At 47.3% G+C, this 16,971-nt stretch overlaps 4 protein-coding genes across 5 annotated transcripts; 1 reads left to right on the forward strand and 3 right to left on the reverse strand.

Moving 5' to 3' along the window:
- Positions 1-64: 64 nt before the first annotated feature.
- BDCG_02552 (glucose repression mediator protein) lies at positions 65-4,687 on the reverse strand. The gene is made up of 8 exons (XM_045418098.1): positions 3,854-4,687; positions 3,576-3,779; positions 3,420-3,502; positions 3,169-3,348; positions 3,009-3,101; positions 2,777-2,933; positions 2,457-2,701; positions 65-2,378 (listed from the first exon to the last, which is right to left on the reverse strand). The coding sequence occupies exons 1-8, from the start codon at positions 4,128-4,130 to the stop codon at positions 663-665; spliced, it is 2,955 nt and encodes a 984-aa protein (XP_045274756.1). The 5' UTR covers positions 4,131-4,687; the 3' UTR covers positions 65-662.
- A 5,865-nt stretch (positions 4,688-10,552) lies between these two features.
- Positions 10,553-11,955, reverse strand: BDCG_02555 (glutathione-dependent formaldehyde-activating). Its single transcript, XM_045418099.1, has 2 exons — positions 11,719-11,955; positions 10,553-11,638 (listed from the first exon to the last, which is right to left on the reverse strand). The coding sequence occupies exon 2, from the start codon at positions 11,570-11,572 to the stop codon at positions 11,123-11,125; it is 450 nt and encodes a 149-aa protein (XP_045274757.1). The 5' UTR covers positions 11,573-11,638; positions 11,719-11,955; the 3' UTR covers positions 10,553-11,122.
- A 39-nt stretch (positions 11,956-11,994) lies between these two features.
- Positions 11,995-13,750, reverse strand: BDCG_02556 (the record flags this gene model as incomplete). 2 transcript variants are annotated; one of them, XM_045418101.1, is made up of 3 exons in its annotated part: positions 11,995-12,027; positions 12,126-13,428; positions 13,722-13,750. In XM_045418101.1, 2 exons carry the CDS (start codon positions 13,748-13,750, stop codon positions 13,101-13,103), a joined length of 357 nt encoding a protein of 118 aa, XP_045280091.1. In that variant the 3' UTR covers positions 11,995-12,027; positions 12,126-13,100. The 2 variants fall into 2 exon arrangements, with proteins under 2 accessions (XP_045280091.1, XP_045280090.1); XM_045418100.1 differs by lacking the exon at positions 11,995-12,027 and having other exon boundaries at positions 12,317-13,037; positions 13,112-13,428.
- Positions 13,751-15,061: 1,311 nt separating this feature from the next.
- On the forward strand, positions 15,062-16,622 carry BDCG_02557 (60S ribosomal protein L3; the record flags this gene model as incomplete). The annotated part of the gene is made up of 4 exons (XM_045418102.1): positions 15,062-15,123; positions 15,223-15,523; positions 15,611-16,284; positions 16,367-16,622. The coding sequence occupies 4 exons, from the start codon at positions 15,062-15,064 to the stop codon at positions 16,620-16,622; spliced, it is 1,293 nt and encodes a 430-aa protein (XP_045274758.1).
- Positions 16,623-16,971: the final 349 nt, after the last annotated feature.

The raw sequence follows: 16,971 nt of genomic DNA on the forward strand, positions 1-16,971 counted from the left end.
AGTAAGTCCCCCATCGCCCACGGAAGCAGCCGGTCAGAACCCTGTCTATCTCCCGCCACCCACCTGTGCATTCATGGTTCGGTCTTGGATAAACCTCTCGTTCAATTCCCGATTTTTCAATAATGAGATAATTACGTAGGCCCACATATGTTATATTCATACTCATGATATTCATATTCTGCTTTGTGTCGAGAAAGGTCAACAACTATCTAGCTAATCCAAGGCTACCTAAACTAAGTCATATACTCTTATTTTATGATGTTATTCAATGTCAAGTTTTCAGGTTTCAAGCACGAGAAGGAAAGAAGGAAGGAAAGGGGGGGGGGGAATATACATAGAGATATCAATCTAAATTTGAGAAAGGAAAAAAAAGGAAAAAGAACAATGCAAAACCAGCAACAGAGCGTTAGTTGGACTTCGAAAGAAAAATAAAATAAAAAATCCAAGCAAAAACACAAAAGAAAGTCGCATAAAAAAATACTGTACCGATGTAGAAACGAGAAAGGAAAAGAAAAGCAAGGAGGGCGAAAATTCCATTTACCAACCCATCCACCATCCATCCCAGATGGTGTAAACAAAACAAAAACAAAAACAACAACAAACCCAAAACAGTATCCTACCCCTATTCCCTTCATACTTTCACCCACCCTTTCTCTCCTTCCTTAACTCGACGCATCCCCTTTGCCCTGTGCCTGTACTTGCTGCGACTCTCTCCCACTCCCGCCATTCGCAACCCCGTTATTACTCCCGCTGCCACTACCCTTTGAGATACTCCCTCCATTCGGACTAGTGCCTTTCCCACTTCCGCTTCCAGCACCCTTCTTCTCCTCCTCCCCGCCATCATCATCGTAATCCTCATCAACTTCCATCTTTCGCGCTGGGGGTTCGTGCTGCATCGTCTCTTTGCGCTCCCGTTCTCGTTCTCTTTCCCTCTCCCTCTCCCGTTCCCTATCTCTATCTCGCTCACGCTCCCTCTCATCCTTAACCGAACCAGTGACAGCAGCAACAGCCAGACCAGCCGGCAACGACGGCAGTGGGCCCGTTTGATGCGCGTTACTCCCATCAGCCACCATCGGGGCCATCGCGGGGCCTGGCTGTGGCTGCTGCTGCTGCTGGCCTGAAGACGGTTGGCTCTGACCCTGCATATGCTGGAAGGAAGGGAGCGTGGGCGCGTGATGCGCTGCCTCAGATGGATGATAGGGATCATGCACGCCACGTACGTGGCCATGAACGGGACGTTGTTGATCTTCGCGTTCACGTTCGCGCTGCTGGGTGTCGGAGGAATCCCGCCGGCGGAGGTCTCGGGGCGACGGGAGCTGTGGTTGCGATTGTGATTGCAGCTGGGATGACGACGGGGACATGCGCCGGGGTACCGGCTGCTGCTCATCTAGCCGCGCACGACTCTCTTCGTTTGCCAGTTTCTTTACAGGGCCGGGTCCTTGCTCTGGTTCCCAATCACGGCCTCGTTTCATGGACGATGGGGGCCGTTCGTCACGTTCTCGTTCACGGTCGCGCGTAGCAGCTTCGGCGGCACTCATGGTGGATGCGGGTGGTGCGACACCTGCATTGGCTGCAGGGGCCGGGGGTCCAGGGTGATATTGGTGTGGCGGCGGCAGTGGATACGAGGATCCGGGGGAACTTTGGCGTTCATCACGAATGGGGCGTACTTCAGTTGGAGGGGTGTATGGACGAACATAGGGGGCTAGCTGGGGACCTGAAGGGGTGCCATTGGCTGCAGCTGGCGCAGGACCCGCTCCCTGGGCTAATGGTGGTGGTCGCCCGGCGGCGGTATAGTTTCCATTGCTCGCATTGCGGTCATGCTGCTGTTGCTGCGAAGGTGGAGGTGGAGGTCCTAGCTGAGGCAGAGCTTGCGCGCCCTGGTATGAATTGGGAGCAGCCAAGCCAAACTTTGGTGATGGGGAGAGTCCGCCCTTTCGAGGCCCAGGATGTTGAGCTTGGTCGGGGTATGGAAGTGCTTGGTCCTGTCGCGGGCTGGGTTGCTGAGGACCACCCCGCACACCTTCACGGTGATCAAATGGAGCCGGGCGTTGTGGTGGTGCCTGAGCGTTTTGAACCTCGCTGACACCGCGAGCCCAATTGTCGATGCGACCGGGGGGGGCCGGACCTTGTGGTAGTGGGCCACCACTTGGCGCTGGAGGACCCCATTGATGACCTGGAGGCATACCCACGCCAGCTGCTTGGTATGTGTGAGGATTAACATCTTGTGGAACAGGGGCAGTAGCCTGGTTGGCGCCTCCTGCCTGGCCGCTTTGCAACAATTGCAATCGAGATTTAATGTGAGCATTTGTGGGGTCGAGATCAGCGGCACGTCTATACGCATCCAGGGCATCGTTCGTCTGGTTGTTGCATGATTCATACTGAAACGAAGAACATCGTGTTAGATTTCGCGGGCAAAAAGGTGGATCGTGAAATAAGAGGCCACTTGAGAAACTTACCAGAGTCCCTAGATCATACCATACTTCCGAGATGTATGGGTTCAAGCGAATGGCTCGGGAATAAGCATCGAGCGCATCGCGGTACTGATTGATTTGATAGTAAAGCACGCCGATGGAACACCAGAATGTAGGATTCCGTCCGTCACGGTAGACAGCTTGCTGGTAAGCCTCATATGCCTTAGGGTATTTCGCCTGAGACATGTAGCATCGTCCAAGGAGGTACCAACTCTGGGCGTCGCTGTTGTCTGCAAGGTTGTTAGCATGTATCGCCTATCAATCTCCCTAAGATGTCGGCGCAACTGTGTACAGTAGGAACATACCAGCTTTAACAGACTTCTCCAAATACTCAATGGCCTGTTCCTGGCTGCTGTAACTGTTGCTCAGTTGGTGGTGCAGCCATCCGAGTTGCTGTAATACTTTTGCATGATTGGGATCGCGGTCAAGTACCCGCCGGTAAGCGGCCTTGGCAGAGTCGTACTGCGTAACCAAAGTCAGTATATAAGAAAAGGTAAAGATAAACGGGGTAGGGGAGGAGAGAAAAGAGCTGCTCACATCTTTTTGTTGTTCATGGACATGGCCGATCTGGAACCAGATGTCTTCTTCAGTGAGAGGACGGGGTGGGTCGGTGACAATGTATTTGAAGCACTAGAATTATCGGAATTAGCCCCGGTGCTCAGTGGTCTTTATTTTTATCGGAGGCCAATTAACCAACCTCCAGACTCTGATTGAATTTCTGTTGTTGTTTGTATATTATGCCAAGGCGGAAATAAATCTCGTTGGCCTTCTCGAAATCTGGCTGCATGCGCATGACTTGCGAAAAGGCCTCTTCTGCGTGGTCGAGGGAGCCGTAGCGGTCATATAGAATGCCAATGCCATACCACAGTTTTGGCTCCTACAAAGTTGTTAGCAAATAGATAATTTTATTTGACGCACTAAAAGAAAGAAAAACAAATCAAAACTAACTTGAGGATCCCTAAGATGGTACAGAGCCTGTTGATAAGAGGTGTACGCCTCTTGTAGATTGTCAATCATAAGATGGCAATGACCTGTTTTCTAGTTAGTAAAAAACCATACAAGCTACATGTACAAACAAAACACATCAAGTATGCAAATACTAACCTAAGCTCCCCCAAGATTCGCCATTTGTGGGATCCAATTTCAGGATATTCTGCAGATACTCAATGGCCTTTTGGAACTGTTCTCGGGTACGGAGGATGCAGGATATAGCGCTCATCGCGGGAATTGACCATTGATTATGCCGTAGAGCCTGTTCGTAGGCACTCATTGCGCCATCCAGATCGCCCATCAGTTCAGATAAACTCCCTATAGTACTAGTTAGTCTCTGTACATTTGTACCAGTTGTAGGTGGTGGTTGGGAGGGGGAAAATTTGGCATACCAATTTGCAGCCAGACGCCTTCATTGAGCATAGCGATTTTCTGACTGATGGGGTTGGGAATAGGCTTCTGAGGCTGTGGCTGTTGGACAGCGACAAGGCCGTTGACTTGCTGTTGTTGCTGTTGCTGCTGCTGCTGCGGTTGCGGTTGTTGTTGTTGGGGATGGGTGGTAGAGAGCGGCCCAGGCCCAGGACCGGGACCGGGGCCGGGGCCAGTGCCGGGGCCGCCATGATGTGGATGGATGCCGCCCGGGGGTGACGGTTGTGGATGGGCGGACATTGTGGAATGGAAGTGATGGTTGTGGTTGTGGTTGTGGTTGTGGTTGGGCTACGGCTATGGCTGTGGTGTTATGTCTTCCACAAGAGACATGGACAGCAAACACAAAAACGGGAATCGCGGCAGCACGAAGGGAATCACTGAGTCAGCAGCAAGACCCTCCGGGGGCGTGGAAAGAACCAGGCATCCACGACGAGGATTGTTGAGAAGATGGTAGAGGAGATGACGGTAGTGATAGCGGTGGGTTGGAGGGGGGAGTGTGGAGTGGTGATGTGGTGATGCGATATGAGGCAGAAAGGGGAGAGGGGATTATGTAAGGGAGGATGAGAAGGAGGAGGAGGAGGGGGGGGATATGATAATAGTTAGCTAGTGAGTAGTTGAGGGGGAAGATGGGATGTATGAAGGTATGATACTTCCAAGATTGGGGGATGGGAGGACTCCAGGCAGGGTATAACAAGAAAAAGGAGGAGGAGGAGGAGTAGGAAGAAGAAGATGAAGAAGAAGAAGAGCAGGAAGAGAGAGACAGAACAACGAAGAGAAGAGAAGAAGAGAAGAGAAGAAGAAGAGAAGAAGAGGAAAGACGCAGCAGCAGCCCGAAGCAAAAAGGGCGAGCACAGCGAACGGGGCATTTGGCGCTAGTGGGAAGGGACTTGGCCCAGGGCCAGCAGCAGCCGATGCCACCAAAATAAAACACACACACACACACACACACAAACACACACAACACACACACACCCCACACTCACTGCAGCGACTGCAAACTACTCGCCTGAGGGGGGAGGGAGGAGTGGGAACGGACTTCTGCTTCCCCCTTCCTTCCTTCCTTCCTCCCTTTCCTCATCTGCGGCCTTGGCATCCTGGCGCCATTGCATGGATGGGGCCAGGTTGGGCCAGGATGGCGGGTGGTGGATCCAGACAACTCTGCGCCAGGCTAACCCCCGAGCCAAACCTTCCCCGGGTGCATCATGTATGTACAGTACAGTACTAAGCACTTCAAAGAGTAGTGTAGTAGTAGTAGTAGTAGTAGTAGTAGTAGTAGTACACAGCGCACTACTGTAAATCTTATGTCAACAAGGCAAACTGCACCCTCTTCCCTTCAGCTCGACGAGCCAACTGTGGTACAACCCTTGCCCTGGCCTAGTGCCGCCTTGGCAAAGTCTTGGCGGCTTGGCGACCTCTGCCTGGGGCTTGGAGGTCTTGGAGAGGCAAAAAGGGCACTAGGCCTTGTCTTATGTAAGCAGAAATTAGCATCAATCGCGCCGTCCTGGGCTGGCTGGGGAGCGGGTGGGGCGTGTGGGGCCCATGTGGGGAGCTGGTGGGACAGTATGGATCAATAATGGAGCTTGCTGGCTTAGTGCGGTAACTGTACCTTGGTTGGCTGATGACACCACAGAAGCTGCGGTTGTGTCTTGTGTGTCACGTTGAGCAATTAATATATAATTAAATAATCCAGTCGAGGATGTTTAACCTAGGTATGAGTAGGATAGGGTAGCCACCCTCGGCAATCCACAGAAGAATAATAATGGCTGGCGTGAATGCCACAAAAAGCTACTTAGCAAACTCCGGCAAATTATTCTTCTCACCCACGCACGCGCGCGAGCGAGGGGCCAAGCTCCCGATGCGGCGATGCCCAGCATTATTATTATTAAATGGATTCTGCAAACACCTTCCTGTAAAATTGACGTTTGGGGGAGTATTTAGTGCAAGCGATGTATTATTGCTGTTCATTGCGATGTTTCAGCACTACTGAACAATCACAGTATAGTATGAAGTAATTAAATCTGATTTACTCTGAATCTGATTAGATATGTAATTTATCTGTAATATATACACCGCCATTACAGAAACAAAATTACAGGCAAGACTCCATTCTATTTAGCATCCTGCCATAAAGGGCCGCAATCTGGGCATTTAAACCTAGATAGGAAGGCGGGTGCATACTAAAAATCATCTATTATTATTACGCAGCGTATTGGTGTTTGATATTGAACCCTAGCCGCCTCCTTGTTCCTTGGTTCCCAGCAACCCATCAACATGGTAATAATAATAATGATATCCACCACTGATTCTGCCTGGTCCAGCTTTTTTATCTGATCACGAATGCATTTCGTCTCATTCTTCCCCCCTCGCACAAACCTCCGCGAAGAATAAATGCATCAAGGTCTAAAAAGGAGCATCCGAGCACTCAGCTTACTCATTCAGAGTCTAGAGGAACTTAAAAGGAAAATTCACTATTGTCAAACTCTATCTTCATCCCCCTATCATCATCACCTCGCACACATCATCAAGATCCAGGTTTGAAAAGAGCAAAAGAGGAAAAAAGGAAAAAGAAAAAACACGCAGACGCGCACAAACTGTGTGATAGGTGACAAGCCACACTCATCAAACACATCATTCATCAGACACCAATACGGGGGTACTTATTCCTATTCGTGTGGCTATTCTTCCGACAGAAATAAGCGCCAATCTCTAGGAGTCTTATTAGTTACATGTTACAAACATCCTGCTCGCAATCCTTTTAGCTCCCTCTTTCTTAGCTTCCCCTCTAGCCCGTCCCACTCCGACCAATCTGTTTCCTTTTTTTTTTACCTTTCTTTTTTTTTCTCCTTCCGCTGACTCCCGTTAGCCGTGCCAAGAGGATGGGGCCTGCAAGCAAGCAAGTCTAGTAGTAATACGCAGTAATAGGCCCCAGGGTGTGCCCTGTCCAATAAAGCGGCATTGGTCAGGTGGTTTTCAGAATCATTCCCTGTGGGGGTTATATATGCAATTAAAAGCCGCGTGGAGCCGACTCTATAGGGGCTTGGTTAACCACCTAGCCAGCTAGCGGCTGGGCATGCATAAGCTCCGAACTACTAGTGAGCTTGGCTTCCAGTGGCCACAGCTCCCAAACTTATAGTTAAGGCCTTGGCATGCCAAGCCTGTTAGTTCGGCTTGACCCCTCTAACGCGGGGGGGCTTCTACCCCGTAGAAAGGTGGGTAATGCCAGCGCTGGGATTCGAACCTGCGCTTCTTATCACCGACGCCAGTATTAAAAGACGCTCAGAAATTCTCAAATTGAAAAGTATATCAAATCATTGACGAATATAAAAGAATTAAATCTATTCTTCTTCTTCTTCTTCTTCTTCTTCAATTTACAGATGTATGCAGTCAGAGGCTGACATCTGTCTGATAAAAATCGGAATTTTCCTAGTTACAAAGTTAAGAATATATATATGAAACCAGCATTTATATATACATCAATAAATATCAGAATCTCATCTCAGAAGCAAACAGTTACTCAAATAATCAATTTGAAACCCTTTTAAATCAATTTAAACAGCACTTTCAATCCAAATATCAAACAACTGTAAAGAAATATCAACAAATGTTCAATAACAAAGAAATTTCTCAGACAATATGGAAAGCTACAAAACAAAAAAACCCCCTGTAGTCTACACCTTAAGTTATATAATATACTTATTTTAACACTCTATATGACGGCTCATCTCAGGGGTTCTTAGTTAAAGCCTTTAATCTTCCAGCTGTCAATCTCAATAGCTTAACTGGTCAGGCCTCACTGACTCTAGGCACCCATCTCCAGGGAATTACTCCGTACAGCGTAGGAAATAAAAACCATCTGATTAAGGAATTTAGAGCACCCTTGAGCCCAGTGAGGACCGAAGATGAGATGAAGCCTAGGCACTCTGATTCGTGCAAGCAAGATCATGACTGTCAAATTGATAGACTGAAATCGACGATGATTTCACGATCCTGCAGGCCACCCTAGGACCCCCGAAGTCGAGTACTTGATCTCTCACTACTTGAGGACGTCATCGGAACTTCCTCCCCTCCCCTCCCCTCCCCCCAAGACGCGCGGGAATCGGGATTATCCGAACCCGTAGATCTACGCAGTAGGGCCAAGCGCCAAGCGCCAAGCCAATATGGCGCGAGCCCTGTTGGGAGAGGGGGGGGAGTCACCGAAGCCTACCTACGGAGTACCTACGATGCCAAGGGCCCGAATCAAGGCAAGTTACGGGTACGGGGCCAGCCTACGTAGCAGCGACAGACAGCAACAGGTTTGCAACGGGAACTCGAGTTGGCCCAGCACACCCCCTCCCCCCTCCCCCCCCGGGTCCCTTTGCTGTACGTGTATGCACGCAATGCACCCCCCGTGTGGGTGGCGATCATATATATATATATATGTATCGCGCGCGACGACCGAGTATTATTATTGTTTTATGTATGTATGTATCTATGTATGTATCTATGTATGTACGATGCTTACGGGCTGCTGCGATGGGGGGCCCTTGACGAAGCTCTCTCGGGGGGTGGGATTCGAGCTCCTTACGCGTTAGCCAGGCAAACCAGGCCAGTGACAGGCAGGGTAAATGAAATGCATGCATGCAATGCCTGCCACTGCCACAGGGCAGACGGACGCGCACGGAAATTCTTACGTACATGGGACAGGCAAATAATAATAATAATAATAGACAGGTCTTGGTTCGTCACTGACCCGGGGGGGTTGGGTTAGCCAACAACGGAGTGTGTGCCGCTGATGGTAACCCAAGGTATTAACCCATTTATTATTAATAATATTATTATTATCCTCTTGGAGGCTTGGGGGCAGGGGCAGGGGTGAATCACCCGGTGGTTGGGTGGTGGAGCGTCGTTTAAGGTTGGCGCGCAACTTTGTGTGACTTGGGCGGCGGTTTCATGTCCAGGATGCAATACTAATACGATGCACGGCGTGATTGGGAGGGGAGGTAGGTTGATGACGACGAGTTAGAAAAGCCTGCTCTGGCGCTGTCCTCGGCGCAAGAGCTGGAACAGAACAGGAACAGCAAACTGGTGTTCGCCTAATAAGAAATCACGAGAGCTGTCACGATTTTTTTTTTCTATTTTTCTTTTTCTTTTTTCTTTTTCTTTTTTCTTTTTTTTTAAGAAACAGTCGAGGAGTGACAGAGATAGGATAGGATCGGTTGCAGCCACGGCTGACGGTAGAGTAGGGCCACAGAACAAACACATCATTACTCCGTAACTACATCACATCATGATGGGCAACCATTAAAAGGCTCCACAGAAAGAGACAAAGCTCTTTCTTTTCTTTTTCCTTCCCCCGCAGAAAAATCTGGTAACTTGCCGCAAAAGAACTTTTTTTTTTTCTCCGTCCGTTCCCCAACACACACACCACCCACCCCTGTGCCGTCAAACGTGAACAAAGATAAAAAAAAAGATACCGTATGAAACATATTATTAAGTTCCGGTTGCACTCACTGTCCACGAGCCACGAGGCCTGTTTGCCCTCACTCAAGGGCATATTATTATTATGCACAACATACATAACTCAATCAGCTCCAGGTCGAGATCGACCTTGACCCGAAAAGGCCATAATGACGATGGGGTGAGTGAGGTTGGTTGGAGACTTGGGAGTTGAGTTGAAACTACTCCGTAGGCATAAATAAAATAAATAAATTCATGGCGGCTTGGGTTGATCCTCGCGTCTTTGAGACCGACCGATGCAAAAAAAGAAAAAAAGGAAGGGAAAAAGAAATTAAAGCTAAGAAAGGCTGCTCAAAGCACCCACACTTTTTTAAATGATTTACTTTTTTCTTTTTTTTTTCTTTTTTTTTCTTTTTTTTCTTTTTTTTTCTTTTTTTTCTTTTTTCTTTTTCTTTTTTTCTTTTTTTTTTTTTTTTGCAATCCATCACGACTGAAACAAGCCGAAGCGGACGAAAAGGTAAAAAAACTGGCAGTTTGTACGAGCTTGTTGGTGAGAGGTATGGTATGCGGAGGTAGGTATGCGGAGCACATCCACCGGCGCTGCAAGTGCCCAAGTGCCATCGTGCATGGATATGACGGACGGACGCGAGGGTGACGCTCTTAAGTCGTGCTTGGTGCATTTTATTTGCAAATTATTTTTATGCTTTGATGGTTGCATTTTTATACTCTTGTGCTCCGTAACTACCGCTGCACATGTACTCCCGTATGTAGGTATGTACGGAGTCCGCAGTTGTATGTGCACAGTAAGTAGTGGACGTGGGAAAAAATTTCCGTGTGTGACTAGGCTGGCCAGTTAAGAAAAAAAAAAAAAAAAAAAAAAAAAAAAAAGCTCGCGCTATTCTTGGTTTCCGCAGAGGCTAAGAACCGGCAGAAGGGAAAAAAAAGAAAAGAGACATTGTTCAATGCATATTTTTTGGTCCTTGGATCGTGGATTTGCGACGTGGTAATTATTACTTATTGGATCTATCGAGTAGTCCTCATTGTTGCTTGTTGCTCCTGCAGATGCAGAGTACAGTGTACAGTGTACACAAGTTCTGTTATATCTGCACAAACAGCACCCCCCCTATATTATTACTCAACTACTTGTACCCATCCATTGTTAGGTGAGGGAGACTCTCCCAGGAAATTTGCCTTCGAGGCTTGTGATAAGTTAATGGAACTTTCGTGAGCCTTTATAGTAGCTGTAGATTGGGAAACGAAGAGTCTACTTTTTACAATTCTCTCAATATTCTCAACCGCTCCTCAACCACATAAACGGTCGGTAAATTCTGGTGTTAAATATCTAGAGTTAGCTATTTTGTTGACTAGATTTGCTTAGTAGACATTCTTCAGATACAATATGAGTGAGGCTATTATTATTGTTCTTCCATACTATTCGGCTAGCCTCTATCCATCTCAATATTACCGTATCTGCATTGGTTCAGTTGGAGAAAACACAGCTATCAAGAAGAAGAGATCAGATTGTCATCTATATAGCACGAGATAAAATATGACGATATAGAAATCGTATTTCATTGCCTGTCTGTCAGTGATAGAGAAATTCAGCGTTGTAGAGCCATCTTATCCATAGATAGATCCATGGATCTCATATAGAGTTGAGCCCCTCAAATGCTCAGCCCTCAAAATCCCCAACCTGTTTGCACAACAGGAGAGAGAGGATGAAAAAAGCAGTATTAAAGAGAAGGTCAAAAAATATAAAAGTTAAATAGATAAATAGATAACCATGTACTCACTCCTCACCAACTCCCGTTCGGATACGGCTCACTTCTCGTCCCCTTCTCCCACCCATTATGGATACCATCCCAATACTGCAACCGAATCGTACTCCAATCAATCCCCTGGTCCGTATCAATCGTCAACCCATTCACAACCCAAAAATACATGTCCCCATACTTCCCAAAAATGAAACAGGCGACCCCGCACGTCTGGCAGAAGTAATGGCGCATTCTCTTCTCGCCGAAGCTGTACTCGGTCAGCTCGTCAACTGTGGCCGGGGAAAGCAGCGTGATGTCCTCTCGTTTCTCTGGCCGGACGGATATCGAGCCCTTTTTGAGGCAGATGGTGCAGTTGCAGCGGCTGGGGGGGATCTGGTTGATGTCGACGTTCACGGTGTATTTCACGAAGCCGCAGTGGCAGCTGCCCGTGTAGAGCTTTTTGGACGACGGGGGCGCGGTTTCGGTTGCCATGGTGTCTTCGTTGGGCTTTTGTTCTTTTTATTGACCTAGAGTGTGATGTATGGAATGGAATGACGGCTTTGATAAATGAGTATTGTATCTCTCTATATATATATATATATATGTTTGGATCTTTATGGGAGACGGGCGTATCTGACTTCGGTCGGCTGTGCTTCAGCGGGAAAATATAACTATTGCTCGAAAAGGTTCTCCCAGTGTCTCTGCTATATTCTCTTCTTGAAACAAATAAATGGAGAAAAAATATTTGAATGAAGAGGGATTGCCTGCACTGGGTAATGGGACATTTATATACTCTCCGGCTGAGTGTTACTCTGGTGTCAGCAACCCGGATGGACACCCAAGTAATACTCGTACCAACTTCACTAATGTGTCCGACTGATGGCAGGGACATCCACGAGCATCCATATGGTTCCATGCCAGGGGGTCTACAGGCTAAGAACGGGGAGCTGACAATAATGGCACCGAGATGTACATGTACATACAGTAAGTACATGTACAGTACATACACAGATAAGCTCGACAAACTAAGAGATGACATAGATACACATTGCTGCAGCCTGTTATCCTTCTGGGAGGTTTGCTTATTTTGATGCCCGAGGTCACTGGTTGAATTAATTAAACATATGGGTATATAGAATGCGAACGTATAAAACCACAGAAAGTTCACTAACCCACAAAGGAAAAAAGGTGTTCAGCCAAACTCCTCTCTACCAAACTACCATACACTCCAAAGTAACTCTTATCTATCTAGACTAAACCACCTATTTTTGGCTTCACTCCTTCTCCAAGACGCCTTCTCAGGCTCGACGATGACTCACCAACGGCCTGGTTTCTATAACGGTTAGGTGAGGGAGGCATCTGTGATTATTGGCGGGAAGGGAATTGATAGCAAATGCCAATGATCCTCCTTTTTTGTATTCGTTTCTATCAAGAAGAATCAAGTTGGAAGGCATCTCGGAGCTACTTGTCATATTTCTCTTTATCTTTAACCTTTGACTTTGCGAAGTCCCAAGCCTTAGGACACCAGAAGGTTGGGGGTGGTGATATAGAATCCGGTGTCAAATTTTGATTCCTGAGATTGGTTGTAGGGAATTTGATATCTAGGTCAGACGCGGTGGTAGAAGATGTGATGGAGTCCAGTCAAGCTGTCCAACGCAAAGCAATACCAGAATGTCCCTTTCTCCCACAATCTTTTCAAAAGCTCCGCATAAGAAAAGTCACATCCGACGATTGCGATGCTCCTCCCATCCCGGCCCAACATGGCTTTCTCCACCTGCTCGAAAATATCTATGTATTCAGTGCACATCTTATTGTACTGCGTTTCGTCGATCCTATCTACTGCCTGACTTGTCAACCAGTATGGGGGGGTGTTGCATTTCAATAGGACGAACGCAAGCCCATTCTAGGGTCAATAAGTTTCGTGATATGCCAGTTATCATCATCAACAAAGAAGTTGCTAGCATGCAAATCAGTAAGAGTAAGCACAAAAGGCCCAGAGCGTAGCTTGCGGTCCAAAAAATTAGAATATACGGTTCTCATCGTTGTCAATGCACACATCTGGCTTAATGCAATCTTTCATACTCGAGGCGCCATTTGGTTGGTAGCGTAGTCGGTTATCATGGACCGATAGAAGATCATGGATGTAAGTGTCAACAGTCGAATACGAGGTTTTACGCTGTATATCGATGGGGATGTTCTCGTTTTCAAGGTGGCAGATTTCCAACATTAACAGCCTGTTATTGATATCCAGGATGCACTCATTGTTGATTGTCAATGATCCGATGCGTGGTAATGGCTTCCGGGAGAGAATAAGTTGAATTCTAGCCAAATCGCTGAAAAGGTTGCGTCTAAGTGTTGTTTCATGACATCACTCAGCATATGACAGAGAGAGCATTTTCCCGTCCTTCGACGTAGTCAAAAAGCATATAGCCAACACCAAGCCCATCAAGAGCAGAAGCCTGGTGCTTCATGTACCAGCAGGGAACAGGACACTGGAAGAGGGATAATATCTGTTTTTTAAAATATTGAAAGCATCTTGTGAAAAAGGGAGCATTTCTGATAGCTGTGAGCTGCATCTATCGTTAGGCTTCTGGATACCTGCAGTATTGGTCTATTGAGTGTTCAAACTTGGCATACTTACTCGCTGTCCAGTTGACAGGCCAAAACCATGAAGAGAAGCAATTGGAATATCAGGGCATTCTTTTATTAAGCCATGCATAGGTCGCCGCTTCACATCGAATTTTTTCATCCCCGTTGTCCGGCCCTGCAACCTTGTATGGGAGAGTAAAACGTATGAGTAGCCGACTACATTCCCGACCCGACCTTTGAATGGACGCTGGAACAGAGAGATTGAAGCTACCATTTAGCCATTCTGAGCGGTTGGAGATGTGTGCTTCGCATGCGACAGAAGACAGGCAGAGATGACGAGCAATAATTGCTTTGATCAGAGGGGATCTTTAGCCCAATGTGGTCTCTGAAGACGGCTGCTTTTGTCACATAGGTCAACTCCTGCAAAAAATTTATAGTCTCTTCCTTTCTTGCCTCAGAGTAAGTGAATTGCCTTTTGAGAAGGCTCCTTGTCATTGGCATGGCTGACTGTTGATTTTCAAACCAACCCAACCAGAGGTTCCACCATTCCATCCATCTGACGCTAGTCTGCGTCAAGGCGTCCAAAATCCTTAACTACTTGAATTCAGGGAACATCTTTTCAGATTTTGAATTATGATGACTAGCTGAACCATCCAATCAATTCAGTAATCAATTAGTGGCGGGAACGCTGGATGTATCGGTTACTTTTTCGATAGAATACCATTTGTATCCCCATATCCTGGCTTGTCCATGATGGTTAACTACTCTTTCAAGAAATTTATGAGAATGGATATCCCCAACACCCTCCAATAGAATCCACCTTTCAGAACTCGCTCTATACTCTAGGTTATGAATCTTCCATATTAGCATTTATATCAGTTACATAAATGGTTTGTTTGGGAAGATAACCAGCGGGCAGCGGGTGATTTCTACAGGATAAGCTGTCCTTGTATGGCTGAATGAATGATCACATTGTTCTTATTTTTATTTTTATTTTTTATTTTCTTTTTGTAGCTCCAAAGGTTGCGGGTTAGTTTCATAGCAATAATGAGATTGAATTGTCAGAACTATCATAATCATATCATATATTAAGGATAATTACTTGTTTCTCGGAGACAAAAGATACGGGTTGATATTTTTGATGTACCTTGATGCGATGTGCGTGAAAAAATCCAACCAAAAGCGGAAAAGCGGGCCAAGACATCGCTTAGCTCAGCCCACACTCGTTAATTGGGACAAAATAATCAAACCTCAACTCTGATTTTTGTCGACAGGACGGACAGACGGACAACCTCTCACCACCTCGTCAAACTAACCACAACAGGGTCAAGATGTGAGTTGCTTCCTGGGTGGCTGCCGTTGCGATGACAATTGAATCTACCAAGACGCAGAATGCTGATGTTTTCTCTTTCTCAATTACAGGAGTCACCGGAAATTCGAAGCGCCTCGGCACGGTTCGTGGGAATTCCATCCGTCCCTCTCTCATCTCGCTGGAATTTGGGAACAGTTGAAACGCAATGTGTGCGATTTTTACTGATATGCGACTTTTATAGGCTCTCTTGCCTTCCTTCCCAGGAAGCGCAGTGCCAGACACCGGGGAAAGGTCAAGAGGTTAGTCAATTTGTTGAAATTCTGGGTACGGAAGTTGTCAGCGAGGAATGGAACACTGAGAAAAATTTTGCCCAACCCAAAAACAGCTTCCCCAAGGATGACCCCAAGAAGCCAGTCCACCTTACCGCCGCCATGGGCTACAAGGCCGGAATGACCACCACCGTCCGTGATCTCGATCGTCCCGGTGCCAAGATGCACAAGAAGGAGATTGTCGAAGCTGTCACCATTGTTGAGACTCCTCCGGTAAGACTGAAGTTGCTTGTTTTATCGATTGGCGTTCGGTAGGGAATTTAACGAATCTAACACCTGTCTTTTCGTCCGCGTTTCTAGATGATTGCTGTTGGTGTTGTTGGATACATTGAGACTCCCCGTGGCCTCCGATCCCTCACAACTGTCTGGGCCGAGCACTTGAGCGACGAGGTCAAGAGACGGTTCTACAAGAACTGGTACAAGAGCAAGAAGAAGGCGTTCACCAAATACGCCAAGAACCACTCCGAGAACAGCGGCGCCTCCATCTCCCGCGAACTCGAGCGAATCAAGAAATACTGCACCGTCGTCCGTGTCCTCGCCCACACCCAGATCCGCAAGACTCCGCTCAAGCAGAAGAAGGCCCACCTCATGGAGGTCCAGGTTAACGGCGGTAGCGTTGCTGACAAGGTTGATTTCGCCCACGGCTTGTTCGAGAAGCCCATCGAGATTGACAGCGTGTTCGAGAAGGATGAGATGATTGATGTCATTGCCGTTACCAAGGGTCACGGATTCAACGGTGTCACTAGCAGATGGGGAACCAAAAAGCTTCCTCGCAAGACGCACAAGGGTCTGCGAAAGGTCGCTTGTATTGGTGCCTGGCATCCGTCCCACGTCCAATGGACTGTTGCTCGTGCTGGTCAAGACGGTTATCACCACAGAACCTCCTGCAACCACAAGATCTACCGCATCGGCAAGGGCTCTGATGAAGGTAACGCCTCGACTGAATTCGACGTCTCGAAGAAGCAGATCACACCGTAAGTTTACGACTTCTCCTCCCACATATCACTCCATACCAAGAAAAAACAAAAGCAAATACTAATAATACCCTCTGTCTAGAATGGGCGGCTTTGTCCGATACGGCGAGGTCAAGAACGACTACGTAATGATCAAGGGCTCCGTCCCCGGTGTCAAGAAGCGGGTTCTCACTCTCAGAAAGACGCTGTACCCACAAGTCAGCCGCAAGGCGTTGGAGAAGGTCGAGCTGAAATGGATCGACACCTCGTCCAAGTTCGGACACGGAGTATTCCAGACCCCAGCAGAGAAGCGGGCCTTCATGGGCACCCTCAAGAAGGATCTCGTTACTGCTGCATGAATTTCTTAATAAAAAAAATCAAAATATTAAAATATTCTGGTTGTTACGTTTATGCTGGCCTAGCTTTTCTCTCAGACTTTTTAGCTTTCCCCTAGTTTCTCCTCTTTATCATTTTTCTTGTCTCGATCGGTCGGTGTAGTGTGGGTGCAAATGCATATTTCTGTTTCTTATTGATCCGATCAATACTTGTTATGGTCTCCATTTCCCTTGCAATTTAGCCCTTGTGCGCTACGCCTGAACGGAACGATAAAAGAGGAAGCTCTCATGGACGGTGTATACGTGTAAGTGACGATAGAAAAGGGTGGTAAGGGCTGAGATGAAGGCGGACGAAGTTTACAATAAAACACCA

The sequence above is a fragment of the Blastomyces dermatitidis genome (genome assembly GCF_000003525.1).
Source record: "Blastomyces dermatitidis ER-3 genomic scaffold supercont1.3, whole genome shotgun sequence".
Taxonomy (NCBI): Eukaryota; Fungi; Ascomycota; class Eurotiomycetes; order Onygenales; family Ajellomycetaceae; genus Blastomyces; species Blastomyces dermatitidis.

Excerpts from the sequence above, each read along its gene's own strand:
- BDCG_02555 (XM_045418099.1), bottom strand. The coding sequence starts at position 11,572 with ATGGCAACCGAAACCGCGCCCCCGTCGTCCAAAAAGCTCTACACGGGC.
- BDCG_02552 (XM_045418098.1), bottom strand. The coding sequence starts at position 4,130 with ATGTCCGCCCATCCACAACCGTCACCCCCGGGCGGCATCCATCCACAT. Across the intron at positions 3,102-3,168 it reads AATTCAATCAGAGTCTGGAG|TGCTTCAAATACATTGTCAC; the intron begins GTTGGTTAATTG and ends CGATAATTCTAG. Across the intron at positions 2,702-2,776 it reads GGAGAAGTCTGTTAAAGCTG|ACAACAGCGACGCCCAGAGT; the intron begins GTATGTTCCTAC and ends ACAACCTTGCAG.